The sequence below is a fragment of the Electrophorus electricus genome, chromosome 6, assembly GCF_013358815.1.
Source record: "Electrophorus electricus isolate fEleEle1 chromosome 6, fEleEle1.pri, whole genome shotgun sequence".
Classification (NCBI taxonomy): Eukaryota; Metazoa; Chordata; class Actinopteri; order Gymnotiformes; family Gymnotidae; genus Electrophorus; species Electrophorus electricus.
In genome coordinates this window covers 16588650-16600326 of record NC_049540.1, presented here as the reverse complement: position 1 = coordinate 16600326, position 11677 = coordinate 16588650, and the positions used below count along the sequence as shown (strand labels likewise).

The window sequence follows — 11677 nt, the reverse complement described above, 5'->3', positions numbered from 1 at the left end:
AAGGTCACCTGATGCATAACGATTTCAACTATAATGCAGTTGCAAGCAATTGTGGGGAAGCACAGTGTGGATGTCTGTAAAACTCTAAAAACAAGAGGGAGTACAGGGCATTACTCTCAGTGAATTTGAATTGTAACATAGATGACAATATATTGATTGTCAAGTTTTCTCAGGTATGCACACACACAGTGTCCATGATCTATGGTGCGTATGAAATTCCAAACAGTTTGGGTAAATCTTTAGATGATTCAGTCAAGTTTCCTCTTCTGGGCCATTTGCAGCCCATTAGTTGCCCAGTATCTGGCCATTGTTAGCCTTTTCACTTTTTAAACTGCAATTTTTCCTCCAGATGTCATGGACTGGGTTCAAGTACCAAAGCTGTAATCTATGTGGAGGTATACACACAGATACAATGTCTGCACTTTAAGGTCATTTATCTCAGTGCATAAATTAGACCGTTTTTGACATGAAGATGAAGTTCAAAGGCTGTGGGGCATTCAGGTGAAGCATCCATAACATCCCAAACTCATCTGGAAGTAGTAATGAGAACTTGATAATAGTATGTACTACCATTACAAATAAGTACATAGGATGTAGTACCTAGTTCTGAATCGGAGCTTGGAATCTTTAAATTGGCAAATTGTGGCTACCTACAGGAATTGATATATGGCAAATAAAATGACTATATGGGTATATATTGGACACCCCCACATGCACATACTTGGACAGACACTTTTTTTTAGTGTTTTTAAAGATGTTTGTAGTTTATGATCTTTTGAACCTTTCAACATTTTCTTTGGAGCACACCTCACATTTGAGAGGAATGTCTGTGAACCTGGACTCGGACTGGAAATTGTATTTGGTTGAGTGCACATTTTTGTTCTTCACCATTTGTGGCTATTGTTCAAATCTCCTAAATATGTGATTATTTGTGATGTTTAAAAATACATCGACTTCTGATCATAGCGATTCTGCATATATGAATAGTTATTAAATGGGAATAAAACACTTTTGGCATAGTATTTATTTTAATATCTCTTAATGTAACTGGTTGAAAACAACTATAAACAAAATCATAACAAAAAGAATAAATGTATAACAAAATTAAATAAACTGTATCATATTGTCCTTAAAAAAGAATGTATACCTAACTTAAAATAGAAAACTAAAAACAGTCAATCCATTTCGTACGGTAGGTGGCGGTAAATCTCTTTGTAAACTAAAACTATAACAAAGAAAAAGACGAGGAAGCGTTATAAGAAGGCCTGTTAAGTATCGTTTTTTGGTGATGGCAGTTCTTTTTATTCTATTTTCTGTGGCGAAGTCATCGTATGGCGATACATAGCGTACCTACATTTCTAGCGTAAATTATCTTTCTTTCCAAGGGAATGAGCTTCTAAAACCAAGGCAAAGTAAACAGTTGGCTACTTAACTTAGCTAGCCAAAAATAAAGTTAGCTAGCTATTTATTGCAGTTAGCTATCGAGCTATCTTAACGATGGCAGAGAACACGGCTGGCGCTGCAAACCTTCCCCCGGGAGACCCCCAGCTCATAGCCCTGATAGTAGAACACCTGAAGAACCGAGGCCTGTTTGATGAATTCAGAAGAGACTGCCTGGCAGACGTGGACACTAAGGTAAACTTTAACTTGTTAGCAAAGCTAGCTAAGTGTAGCTAGCTCGTTAACATGTTTCAAAGTGTTATATTTGTTTGAGGCAATTCAGCATTTCTCTTTGCTAGCTGGCATGTTGCAAGTTGTCATATTTGCAGTTGCCTTTGTTTGTCGTTCTAGTTTATTGCTGAGGTAGACATTTTCATCTAACTGTACTGACAGATTTTCAATTTCTCTCCGATGTGGCCGCTTGTTTACCCAGTAAATTGACCCGTGTACCCCACTCTAGCCGGCGTACCAGAACTTGCGACAGAAGGTCGACAACTTCGTTGCGAGTCATCTCAGCACGCAAGAATGGAACCCCTCAATCAACAAGAACCAAGTGCGTAATGGATTGCGGCAAAGCGTCGTTCAGTAAGTGACATTCGTGTTTCAGACTGAAAAAATAGAAATTCCGCAGACTACATGCTCAGATATGAGATTTTTTAGTTATTTATTTATTTGCGATGTTTTCTGTTTATCACGTAGGTCTGGGATGTTGGAGTCTGGGGTGGATCGAATTATAACGCAGGTGGTAGACCCTAAACTGAACCACATCTTCAGGCCCCACATTGAGAAAGCCATCCACGAGTTCCTATCCTCAGAGAAGAAAGAGGAAGCAGTTTCAAATTCAAACCCAGAGGCAGAGCAGCAAGATGCAGCAAGCAGCAACACCACACCAAAAACACAATAAGGTTATATTTCAATGGCCTGTTCACAAATAACTGACTGGGTGGTGCTTGCCTGTTGACTAAACTAATGTACTCAAAGCCATTGTTTTTTGTTGTTGTTGTTGTTTTAAGTCTTTTTACAGGATTCAAAGGGCTGCCAAATATTTAGGTAATATTTAAAAGTATGAACACAATGAATACTTCGATTATTTATTTATTTATTTATTTATTTGTGTATATGTAATATATATAGATATATAGATAGACATAATGTGTGTGCGTGAGTGTATATATGTATATATAGAGAGGGAGAGTATGTGTATGTATAGATATAGATTGTGTATATATAGATATATAGTGTACAGATATAAATATATGTATATGTGTATATGTATGTATGTGTATATATACACTCTACCTATATATAGATAGAGATGTATGTATGTATGTATATGTATGTATGTATATATATATATGTATGTATGTATATATATATATATATATGTATATATGTGTGTATGTATATATATATATATATATATATATATATAGATATAGATATATAGATAGTGTGTGCGTGTATATATAGAGAGGGAGAGTGTATATGTATATATAGAGAGGGAGAGTATGTGTATGTATAGATATAGATTGTGTATATATAGATATATAGTGTGTACAGATATAAATGTATGTATGTGTATATGTATGTATGTGTATATATACACTCTACCTATAGATAGATAGTGTGTATGTATGTGTGTGTAGATATAGATATGGTATATTTCAGTGTTGGATATTTTCACACTAGAAATTTTGCCTTATACAGTCTAGGTGCCATAGGACACTGTTGCTGCTTCACATGGACTTTGACGGACAGAGCATCAGTGGAATGGCATGGGCTTCTGCCGAGGAGCTGCAACCAAACGAACTGCCAGGCATTTCTGGGGAACCAGCTCAGTGGTTTTGCCTTGAGAGTCCTAGGGTGTGCAAGCATGTTTTTTTAAAAAACAAAACAAAAAAAAGACAGACATGCAGTTCTTCAGCCTATGCACCATCTGTGTCACTATGAAACCATTCATCCACACTGACACGGGTGAAGGAATAACTTAAATGAAGTCATCTCATGTAAATAAACCATTTTTGCAAAGAGGTTTAAAAAAATTTTTTAATGGAAATGCTTCCTTCCTCGCAAAATTGTAAGGGGTGTCTACAAATAAACATTACATAGTGGGGAAAATGCCTACATCCCTGTATTACTTCTGAAATTGTATTACAAGTGTAATGGATTTTGTTGTGGGAAACATTCAACATAATGACAGGAGCACAGCTTGCTGTTTCTTGAGTTTCCCCATTTGTGATGACATACTAAGGAAGAGAGAAGTCACTGGCATTTTTGCAATTCCAACTGGACATTAAGTGAAGCGAATGCCTACAAAAATTCGTTACGTTCCTTTCCGATGCAGACATGGTGTTGGGTGATTGAGTCCGTGTGGGAATGAAGGCTCCCGATACTGCAGGAAGTTGTTCTGCACTAAGCTGCAATCATTTGGAGTAGCAGTGGATTTTCTTTTTTTTGGGGGGGGGGGTTGCTTATTCATGTCTTTCAGCACTGCTCTTTTGAGAATGTTCAATGGGTTGAAATGGTGGAGGTAGACACTTGTCTGTTAGTCTTGGTGGTCATGTGACCTAGGCCATACACCTGTTGCAGTAATTTTTTTTAATTGTCTCAGAATGAGTCTCTTTTAACTTTTTACCTATTGTGGCTATTTCCAGAAAAAGGCCACTTTTGATTTTTTTTTTTTCCAACATAACTTACAAATTCCTGAATAAAATAAACCAAATTCATTGTTGTGTATTGATATAGCTACAACTTACTTATTTATAGGCAGTTTCTTCAAATCGGCTTATTTTGTTGCATGTGTCAAATAAATGGTTCACATTTCATCTAATGTACACAATGTTCCATTGAGTACTCCAGTAGTATGGCAGAGGCTTCCTCCACCTGGTCATGTAAGTCTCCGGCCTCGGGGCCTTGATCGTTTCCACTGTTTTCAATAGCAAAACATGAAATAGCAAATAATCTAGGTCTGCAGCCAGATCTTATCTCAGGTTTCCAGCTCTGGTTTTGGCTATGTGGCCAATGCCCTGAAACTAGAGTACACTCATGCCAATTAAAGATACGTTGTCTTCCCCACTCCCCACCCCCCTCTGGTGAAATGTGACCCAGCCATGGTCTGGGAGGCACAATGCAGACTGTACAGGAGAAAGGGAGCTTCCTGTGGTCACTAAAATACTGTCAGGGTGAAGAATGTTCACCTCTGTAGTGAACCCCTTCCGCCCCACCTTTGTATTCCACTCCACCTGGAAGGTTAACTAGGAATTTTGTACACCCCTGAATTCGTAAAAAGCATTGACTAGTCTCTAAATAAAGACGGTTTAGCTAGTTTCTATGTTCTAAGCAAGAGGAGAAGTAGATTGGGGGAAATTTTGAAAAGGATACCACAAGATGGCATGATTTAATCAACCAGCCAGCCAGCACTTTCACCCTAGTACCTCAACTACTGAGTAATGCCAAGTTAAACTAGATAAACATGAAACAGCTGACATGATGAAGTGTGGCTAGTTTACACAGCTAATAGTTTTGTCCAGATAATAGCATAATGGCACTGTGTTATTCTAAGGGTTACATGAAGCTATCGTCTGCAGAAGAATTTAGGACTCAGATTTCTACTCCATCAGACATTAAGCTCGCAAAGTGTCGAAGTGATTTCCCAGAAGAAAACCTGCATTGTGTGAGGAGAGGAGTTACGCAGCACATTTGGCCTGCAACATGCAGCAATTAAATCCCAATGCCCTTGGAGAGCTTTGTTAATGTAGTGTGAAATTGTATGTTCAGGGCTTTGTTTGGTTGGGGTTGGAGGGAGTGAGAGTTAAGGGAAGTCTCAGCTGACCTTGCATTTGTCTTCTGGACATTTATAAATCACCAGAGTAATTATTGAATTATCCGCCCCCACCCCAACAGAAACTCAGCTGCCCAGCTGCCGCCCACTCTCGAGTTGGTCCTGCACAGGCCAGAGTCCAGGCTGCAACAGTTAAATCCCTATTGCTCTGCAAAGCCCTGCTGCATCTGTTGAGTTTAATTGCCCCCCCCCCCCCCCCGCACACACACACACACACACACACACACACATACACTTCTGCACCTGATGGTGGAGGAGATTCATTACATCTAGTGGCTAGCTGAGATCGGCCGCAGGCAGGCCAGATGTGTGAAAGCACAAGTGCATTGTTCCACCAGCCATGCGATGTAGTTTCCAGTTCAGATAATCCTGGGAATAGAGGTGCCTTTGTGTCAAGCAGGGCTGTCAACTGCTAACCATGGAGATTGCTTATTTAGCTCTAATTGTTTGGAGAGACGTTTGGTGGCTGGTAATGAGTCCCAATACACTGCAGACATCTTCAGTTAACTGTTTTTACTTTCCAAACATTTTTGTGGTATCATCCAGTATTCACATTATTAAAATGACTGAGTTTTTTCACTGGAGTCTCTTCGCTATGAACATGGGTTCTTTTGAAGACCCTCAACCTTTGGGAAAGATACTTTTGGAAGACAGCTACAATAAAATAAGTACAGGTGTATGAAAACCTCTGTAAAATGATGGAGACATGATGAGATAAGTTGGCTAAAATGATAACAAGTCTTCTGAATGTTGCTAAACTTCAGTCCCGTAATGCCTTTATATATATATATATATATATATATATATATATATAATTGAAATCAAAACTGAAATCAACCAAATTCATGTTACAAAGTTAAGGACCAACATTCATTTGATTCAACACAACATCTTTAAATCAAACTCGTGTCGATTCAGTAGATCCCTCAAGCAAGCGGGACAGTAAGGTCAGGTCAGGAGATTCCAGTGCGGATGTCAGCATTTCCCTAATTACACTGACTTATCTGCCTGTTTTTTGGCACAGTGCTTAGACACACGTTCACCATAGCACTAATGAACATGTCGCTAACATGGCACTGTGTATGATCCCTGCTATTCTACTAGTTCAAAGCTTTGCAAGTTGTGTTCCAGTAAACCTCCCCTCAAACCACAAAGCTTGCACACACCACTGTGACATGCTCCACTGATCTCCGTGTGTTAAGTTTACGTTCCGTGACAGTGCTGGTCTTACGTGACAGCTGGGTCCTGCGAATATTGTGATCATAGCAGAAAATATGTCCTTCCCATGTTAGCTCCGCTAATAACATATCTAGTCGTGTTTGAAATTCTGATGAATTTTTCAATCTGTAGCAGAGCAGAATCAAAGCCTGGACCTTGCCTATTACTATTACCATGCTCAGCTCATTTTTTAGGCCAGTTGGATAAACAGAGGGAATGCGTATGGTCCTTTTCAAGCAAGAGAATGTGAGACTCCTCAGGAATGTAGAGCAGGACGATGCAGCACCATTCTTTATCAACGGGAACATCTAATTTATTTCAATTTTACCAACAAGTGGATATGCAGTCGTATGTCTGATGTTCAAGGAATTCCAAGACCATTTGTACTCCTCTCCAAAACTCCTGTTCACATAACGGTGCAGCCACAGCACAGCGATGCTCTCCAAAGCCCTCTCCGACCCCAGCGCTATAGGTTTTCCTCAGCTGCATGGCTCTTAACATGGGACGGGGCAAGAATTCACAAGCAGACCTATTTGTGAGAAAGTGTCTGTGGGGCAGGTTGCTCGGTGATCAACAGCGAGGTCAGATAAGGTTTACGCCATAATGTGTAAATCCTTTGGGGTTTGTGTGGAGGTGAATGTGGTGTGTGTGTGTGTGTGTGTGTGTAGTGGGTGGGCAGGGGCACAGAGATAGGTGGTGGGGGTTTGGAGGGCTGCCTCAGAATAAACACTTCCCCAAGTGACACCTCCTGTTTGAAACACCACCTGGCTGATGGGAGAGGGGGGGGTAGTAATCTATAAGTTCTCCTTGGCGACTGGCCAGGCACATGAGCTCTCTGGCATTGGGCCGAAGCTGCTGTCACAAAGTTAAGAGGTGACCCACATCCTTCCCAACACCCACACACACACACACACACACACACACACACACACACACACACACACACACACACACACACGCACACGCCTGTACACAAGTTGGAAGAAAGTGACCTGGAGGTTGAGGGCCTCTCACTAAAGCAGTGGTTTACTGTAAGTACCTCAGCTGTGTTCCCCCAGAGTAGAAATGCCACTCATGTTAGGCCCCCTGGGCCCAACCGCAATGAGGGCACATTCTCCATGAGGTGGGAAATAGCCACGCCCCCACCTCCACCGACACCCCATCCCCATTAGTACACATATGAGCGGAAGCACTTTGAAGAATGTTATGAAAATAACCACAAACATAACCACATGCCTGCGATGTTCAATAAATGTACTACGGTAGTTTTAGCTGAGCACAGTCCCTTAGCTTCTGTTAGACGCTCCTATTACTTTTAACTTTGCACAAATGTTTCACCATCTAATCCTAAACTCTATTTACCAAGTCATGTAAATTCTTTTTTCAGTAGTCACTGGTGGACTGAGATTTCCGTTCAGGCAGTGGTAATCTACAGGGATCTTGTAACACATTGTAAAATGGGTACTTAAATGTTCTATGTCCTTTATTTATTGGTTTTACATGACTTAACTTTCTAGAGTAAATATATGCATATATGCACATGCACATACTTTTACTTGGCACAGATTGTATACTTATCTTTTATGTTTATTTCTAATTTATGTATACACTATATATATATATATATATATATATATATATATATATATATATATATATATATATATATATATATACCCAGAGCTTATAGTTATATATATATTTATATATAGTATATATAGTTATATATATAGTATCTTTCTCTATTTATTTTCTGTTCTGTTCACTGGTCAATGATCAAATCCTTTGAATACTAGATCATACAACCTTGCCATTATTCTTTATTGTATGTGTAAATGCACTTATTCAGTATCTACTTGTAAATGCACATATATTCACCAGAAATATGGGTGGAAAGAACCACTATTAACAATATCATGCTTTTATTGTAGCAAGCTGCTTCATAAAACCTTACTGAAATAATAAACAACCAAGGCAGTGGACAAATCCCAAATGTAGCACAGATGCCACTCATGTTATTCATGCTGTTGGGCTGATTGGGTTATTATGACCAAAAATAAATAAAAATAAATAAATAAATAAATAAAAATAATAATAATAATAATAATAATAATAATAGAGAGAGGGGTGTGCTGTTCATGCAAAAAATTGGGTTTTTTATGTGTCTTCAGTCCTAGTTGTGCATACATAGAACTAAACCCGAATTTGCACTCTGTCTTTCCTTTTTTCTTTCGTTTAGCCCCTCCCTCCATTTACCTTAATGTACCAGTGTCTTGGGGATCTCACTGCTTCTCTTGGCAGCTTTTACCCGGCCTGTTAGATGGGGCCTGATGCAGGGGGCCCAAGCTGTCGTCGCTCGCTTGCGACCGTTAACACTCACGCTGTGGCATCAGTATTTGCCACCGGCTCCGTGCAAGTGCACCGATGCCACCAGCCCGGAATTCCAAGTGTCAGCACCACCTTTTTTTAAAAATCATTTTAATTTGGAGAGACTGTTGACACGAGTGTGTGTTTGGATTTCTAGTCACTGTTCATGACTGAGCTGGTGACAGGTAAATGGCTAGGAGAGATTCAAGGTAATTGCAAACATGGAAGAAAATAATAACAAATAATATAAGGAGAACTAACAAATTGCACAATTTTATTTATGTGTATATATATATATATATATATATATATATGTGTGACCTTAAATTTAATGTTTGAATTCCAAAATATAGCTGAACAGCCCTCAAATGCAACTACTATTAACATGTATGCTAAAGTCACTGTTATTGACATGTATGCTAAACTTACGACTATTAACATGTATGGTATAGTTTAGTTGTTAGCCATGCATACTCTTAGTTTGTTTTACAGGAACTATGTACATACATTTTTCCTTTCTATTTAAGATATATAGATGAAATTGACTGGTCTCACTGAATTACTGTGAGATTTTCACTAAAGGCTAGTACTGAAAAATTCTTTTCAATTAGGTACGCCACGATGTCTGTCTCAACTGTAGTAATCATTCACAGTTAGCTTGCTAAGGCAGCATAAATGATCAATTTCACTGGTCAGGTTTCCTGTCATTTTACTAATAGACATACATTACTTAGCCCTTCAAAATATCAGCAGAGGGAGCATGTAGGCAAGTGCAAAGCAACAAGTCCCTACAGTCATACTAATCAGCAGTCCTACCCTCAGATAGAAATGCCTACTATAGTAACCAAGAATATGTAAAGCAGCCTATATGAATATGGTGATGTTTTTTTATTTTACTAATGAAATATGTTTATATTATTTTCTCCAGACAAGGGTTTGTCTGTTGACTGACACACACACACACACACACACACACACACACACACACACACACACACACACATATATATATATATATATATATATATATATATATATATGTGTGTGTGTGTGTGTGTGTGTGTGTGTGTGTGTGTGTGTGTGTGTGTGTGTGTGTGTGTATGTATGTCATTTGGATATAATTTCCTCCATCAGCATTGCTGGCAGCCTTGTTCAGACACGTTGTTATGTTCCTTTCAATGCATCAGTTAGAACAGCATGTGCCCAAATTATAAACACATGAGCAAACCGTGGGGTGAATATAGTAAACATTTACATATTCTGAATAACCTAAACGCATACCATACCACAGAGCATTCGCTCAAAGAAGGGAGTAGATAGAGACCAAAACTCTGTATACATTGTCCATGCTAAAATGCCACAGGAAAAAGAAAAAAAAGTGCATTAAAGATAAACTACTTTGCAAACCACCTGTGTTTGCGCTTTTGCAATGTTTGCATTTTCTAATAATGCAATATTAGAGGGCTTGAGTAATTTTTTGCCTTTAGTGAAAAATGTCAGTGCAAAAGTTGACTTTAAAAACTTGATTCCCCCCCCCCCCCCTATCATCCCCTGCAGTAGTTACAGCCCTTCACATCTAGAGCCAAAACTTGTAAACACATTAATATTATCTTACCTAAACACAAGGGGGAGACTACACAGTCCCTGTGTTATTAATGAGGCCAGTTTGTCTTTATCCATCCACTTGTGTGCAGAGCCATGGATGACTAATGTTTTCTACTTGATTCATTCTTGAGAAACAGCTCATCCTTCTTATAAGCCTTATGATAGATACAACCTATGTTAACACATCTACCACAAAAGAATAGTCTGGTTCAAAATTTATACAAGTTTGCTGCTTAGTGCAAGTGAGCTTCCTTTCTATAACTGGAAATTAAATTCCTAAAGGTTATTAGATTGTAAGGTGTTTCTGTCATGCAACAACTGTCATGTTCTAATTCCCTTAAATGGTTGATATTGTTGACTTGAAATCTTATGTTTACTTGATATTTTAAATGTATGGCATGTTGTTCTCATTCTCTTTCAGGTAAGGTCATTTTTAGTTGAAATAATTGCTTTGTAGAAAAAAATCCTTAGCAGTGGACATGCAATAAATGGTAAACCAGGGTAAAGACACCCAGCAAAGGACTATTACCAGTTAGGTGGTGTATTGACTCAGAGACACTGTAAAATGCTAAAGCAGAAAGTTCTAAGTGATAAAGACAAGGCAGCAGAACAAACAACAACCAGGCACAGAAATGGTGAGGCACAAACACATGGGGAGGTGTAAGGCTTTGCAACAAACACATATACAAAGACCTTAAAGGGGGATTTCACCTTGTTTCACATTTGACCCCTTCTTAGTATTTATTGGATGGTTTTTAGGCACTTCAGAAAGTATTTACTTCAATTATGTAAATAATTTCTTATAACTAATTCAAATAAAATTCAAATAAAATTGCTGCCCCATCTCTACTGTTTTTTTCTACCCCTGCACTTCAGTGAATAAATGTATTCATCTGCTATGTGGGGAATGCTTCCCACACGTGTTTGTGCCAAATAGCTATCACTAAATTGCTAAACTAACAACATTCATAGAAATATGTTTGTTGAAAAGTATGAGGGTAAGATAGATTCTGATATTGGTCACTGTGAATATGGTGAAGCCATGCCATATTAACTTCATATTCAGGGATCATATTACTTATAGCCATAAGTGGCATGAAAATCTGTCTCTTAAGTGAAAAGAGGAAAAATGAACTCTCAACAAAAGAATTCAAACACTGATACACCTCATATTGCTGATCACTGAACAAGCTAATCAGCAACAGC

General features: G+C 38.5%; 1 protein-coding gene across 3 annotated transcripts; it reads left to right on the top strand.

The window, feature by feature from the left end:
* Window positions 1-1241: 1241 nt before the first annotated feature.
* Window positions 1242-4166, top strand: bod1 (biorientation of chromosomes in cell division 1). 3 transcript variants are annotated; one of them, XM_035527102.1, is made up of 5 exons: window positions 1242-1635; window positions 1901-2025; window positions 2140-2345; window positions 2465-2490; window positions 3148-4166. In XM_035527102.1, exons 1-3 carry the CDS (start codon window positions 1498-1500, stop codon window positions 2342-2344), a joined length of 468 nt encoding a protein of 155 aa, XP_035382995.1. In that variant the 5' UTR covers window positions 1242-1497; the 3' UTR covers window position 2345; window positions 2465-2490; window positions 3148-4166. The 3 variants fall into 3 exon arrangements, with proteins under 3 accessions (XP_035382995.1, XP_035382993.1, XP_035382994.1); XM_035527100.1 differs by having other exon boundaries at window positions 2454-2490; XM_035527101.1 differs by lacking the exon at window positions 2465-2490.
* Window positions 4167-11677: the final 7511 nt, after the last annotated feature.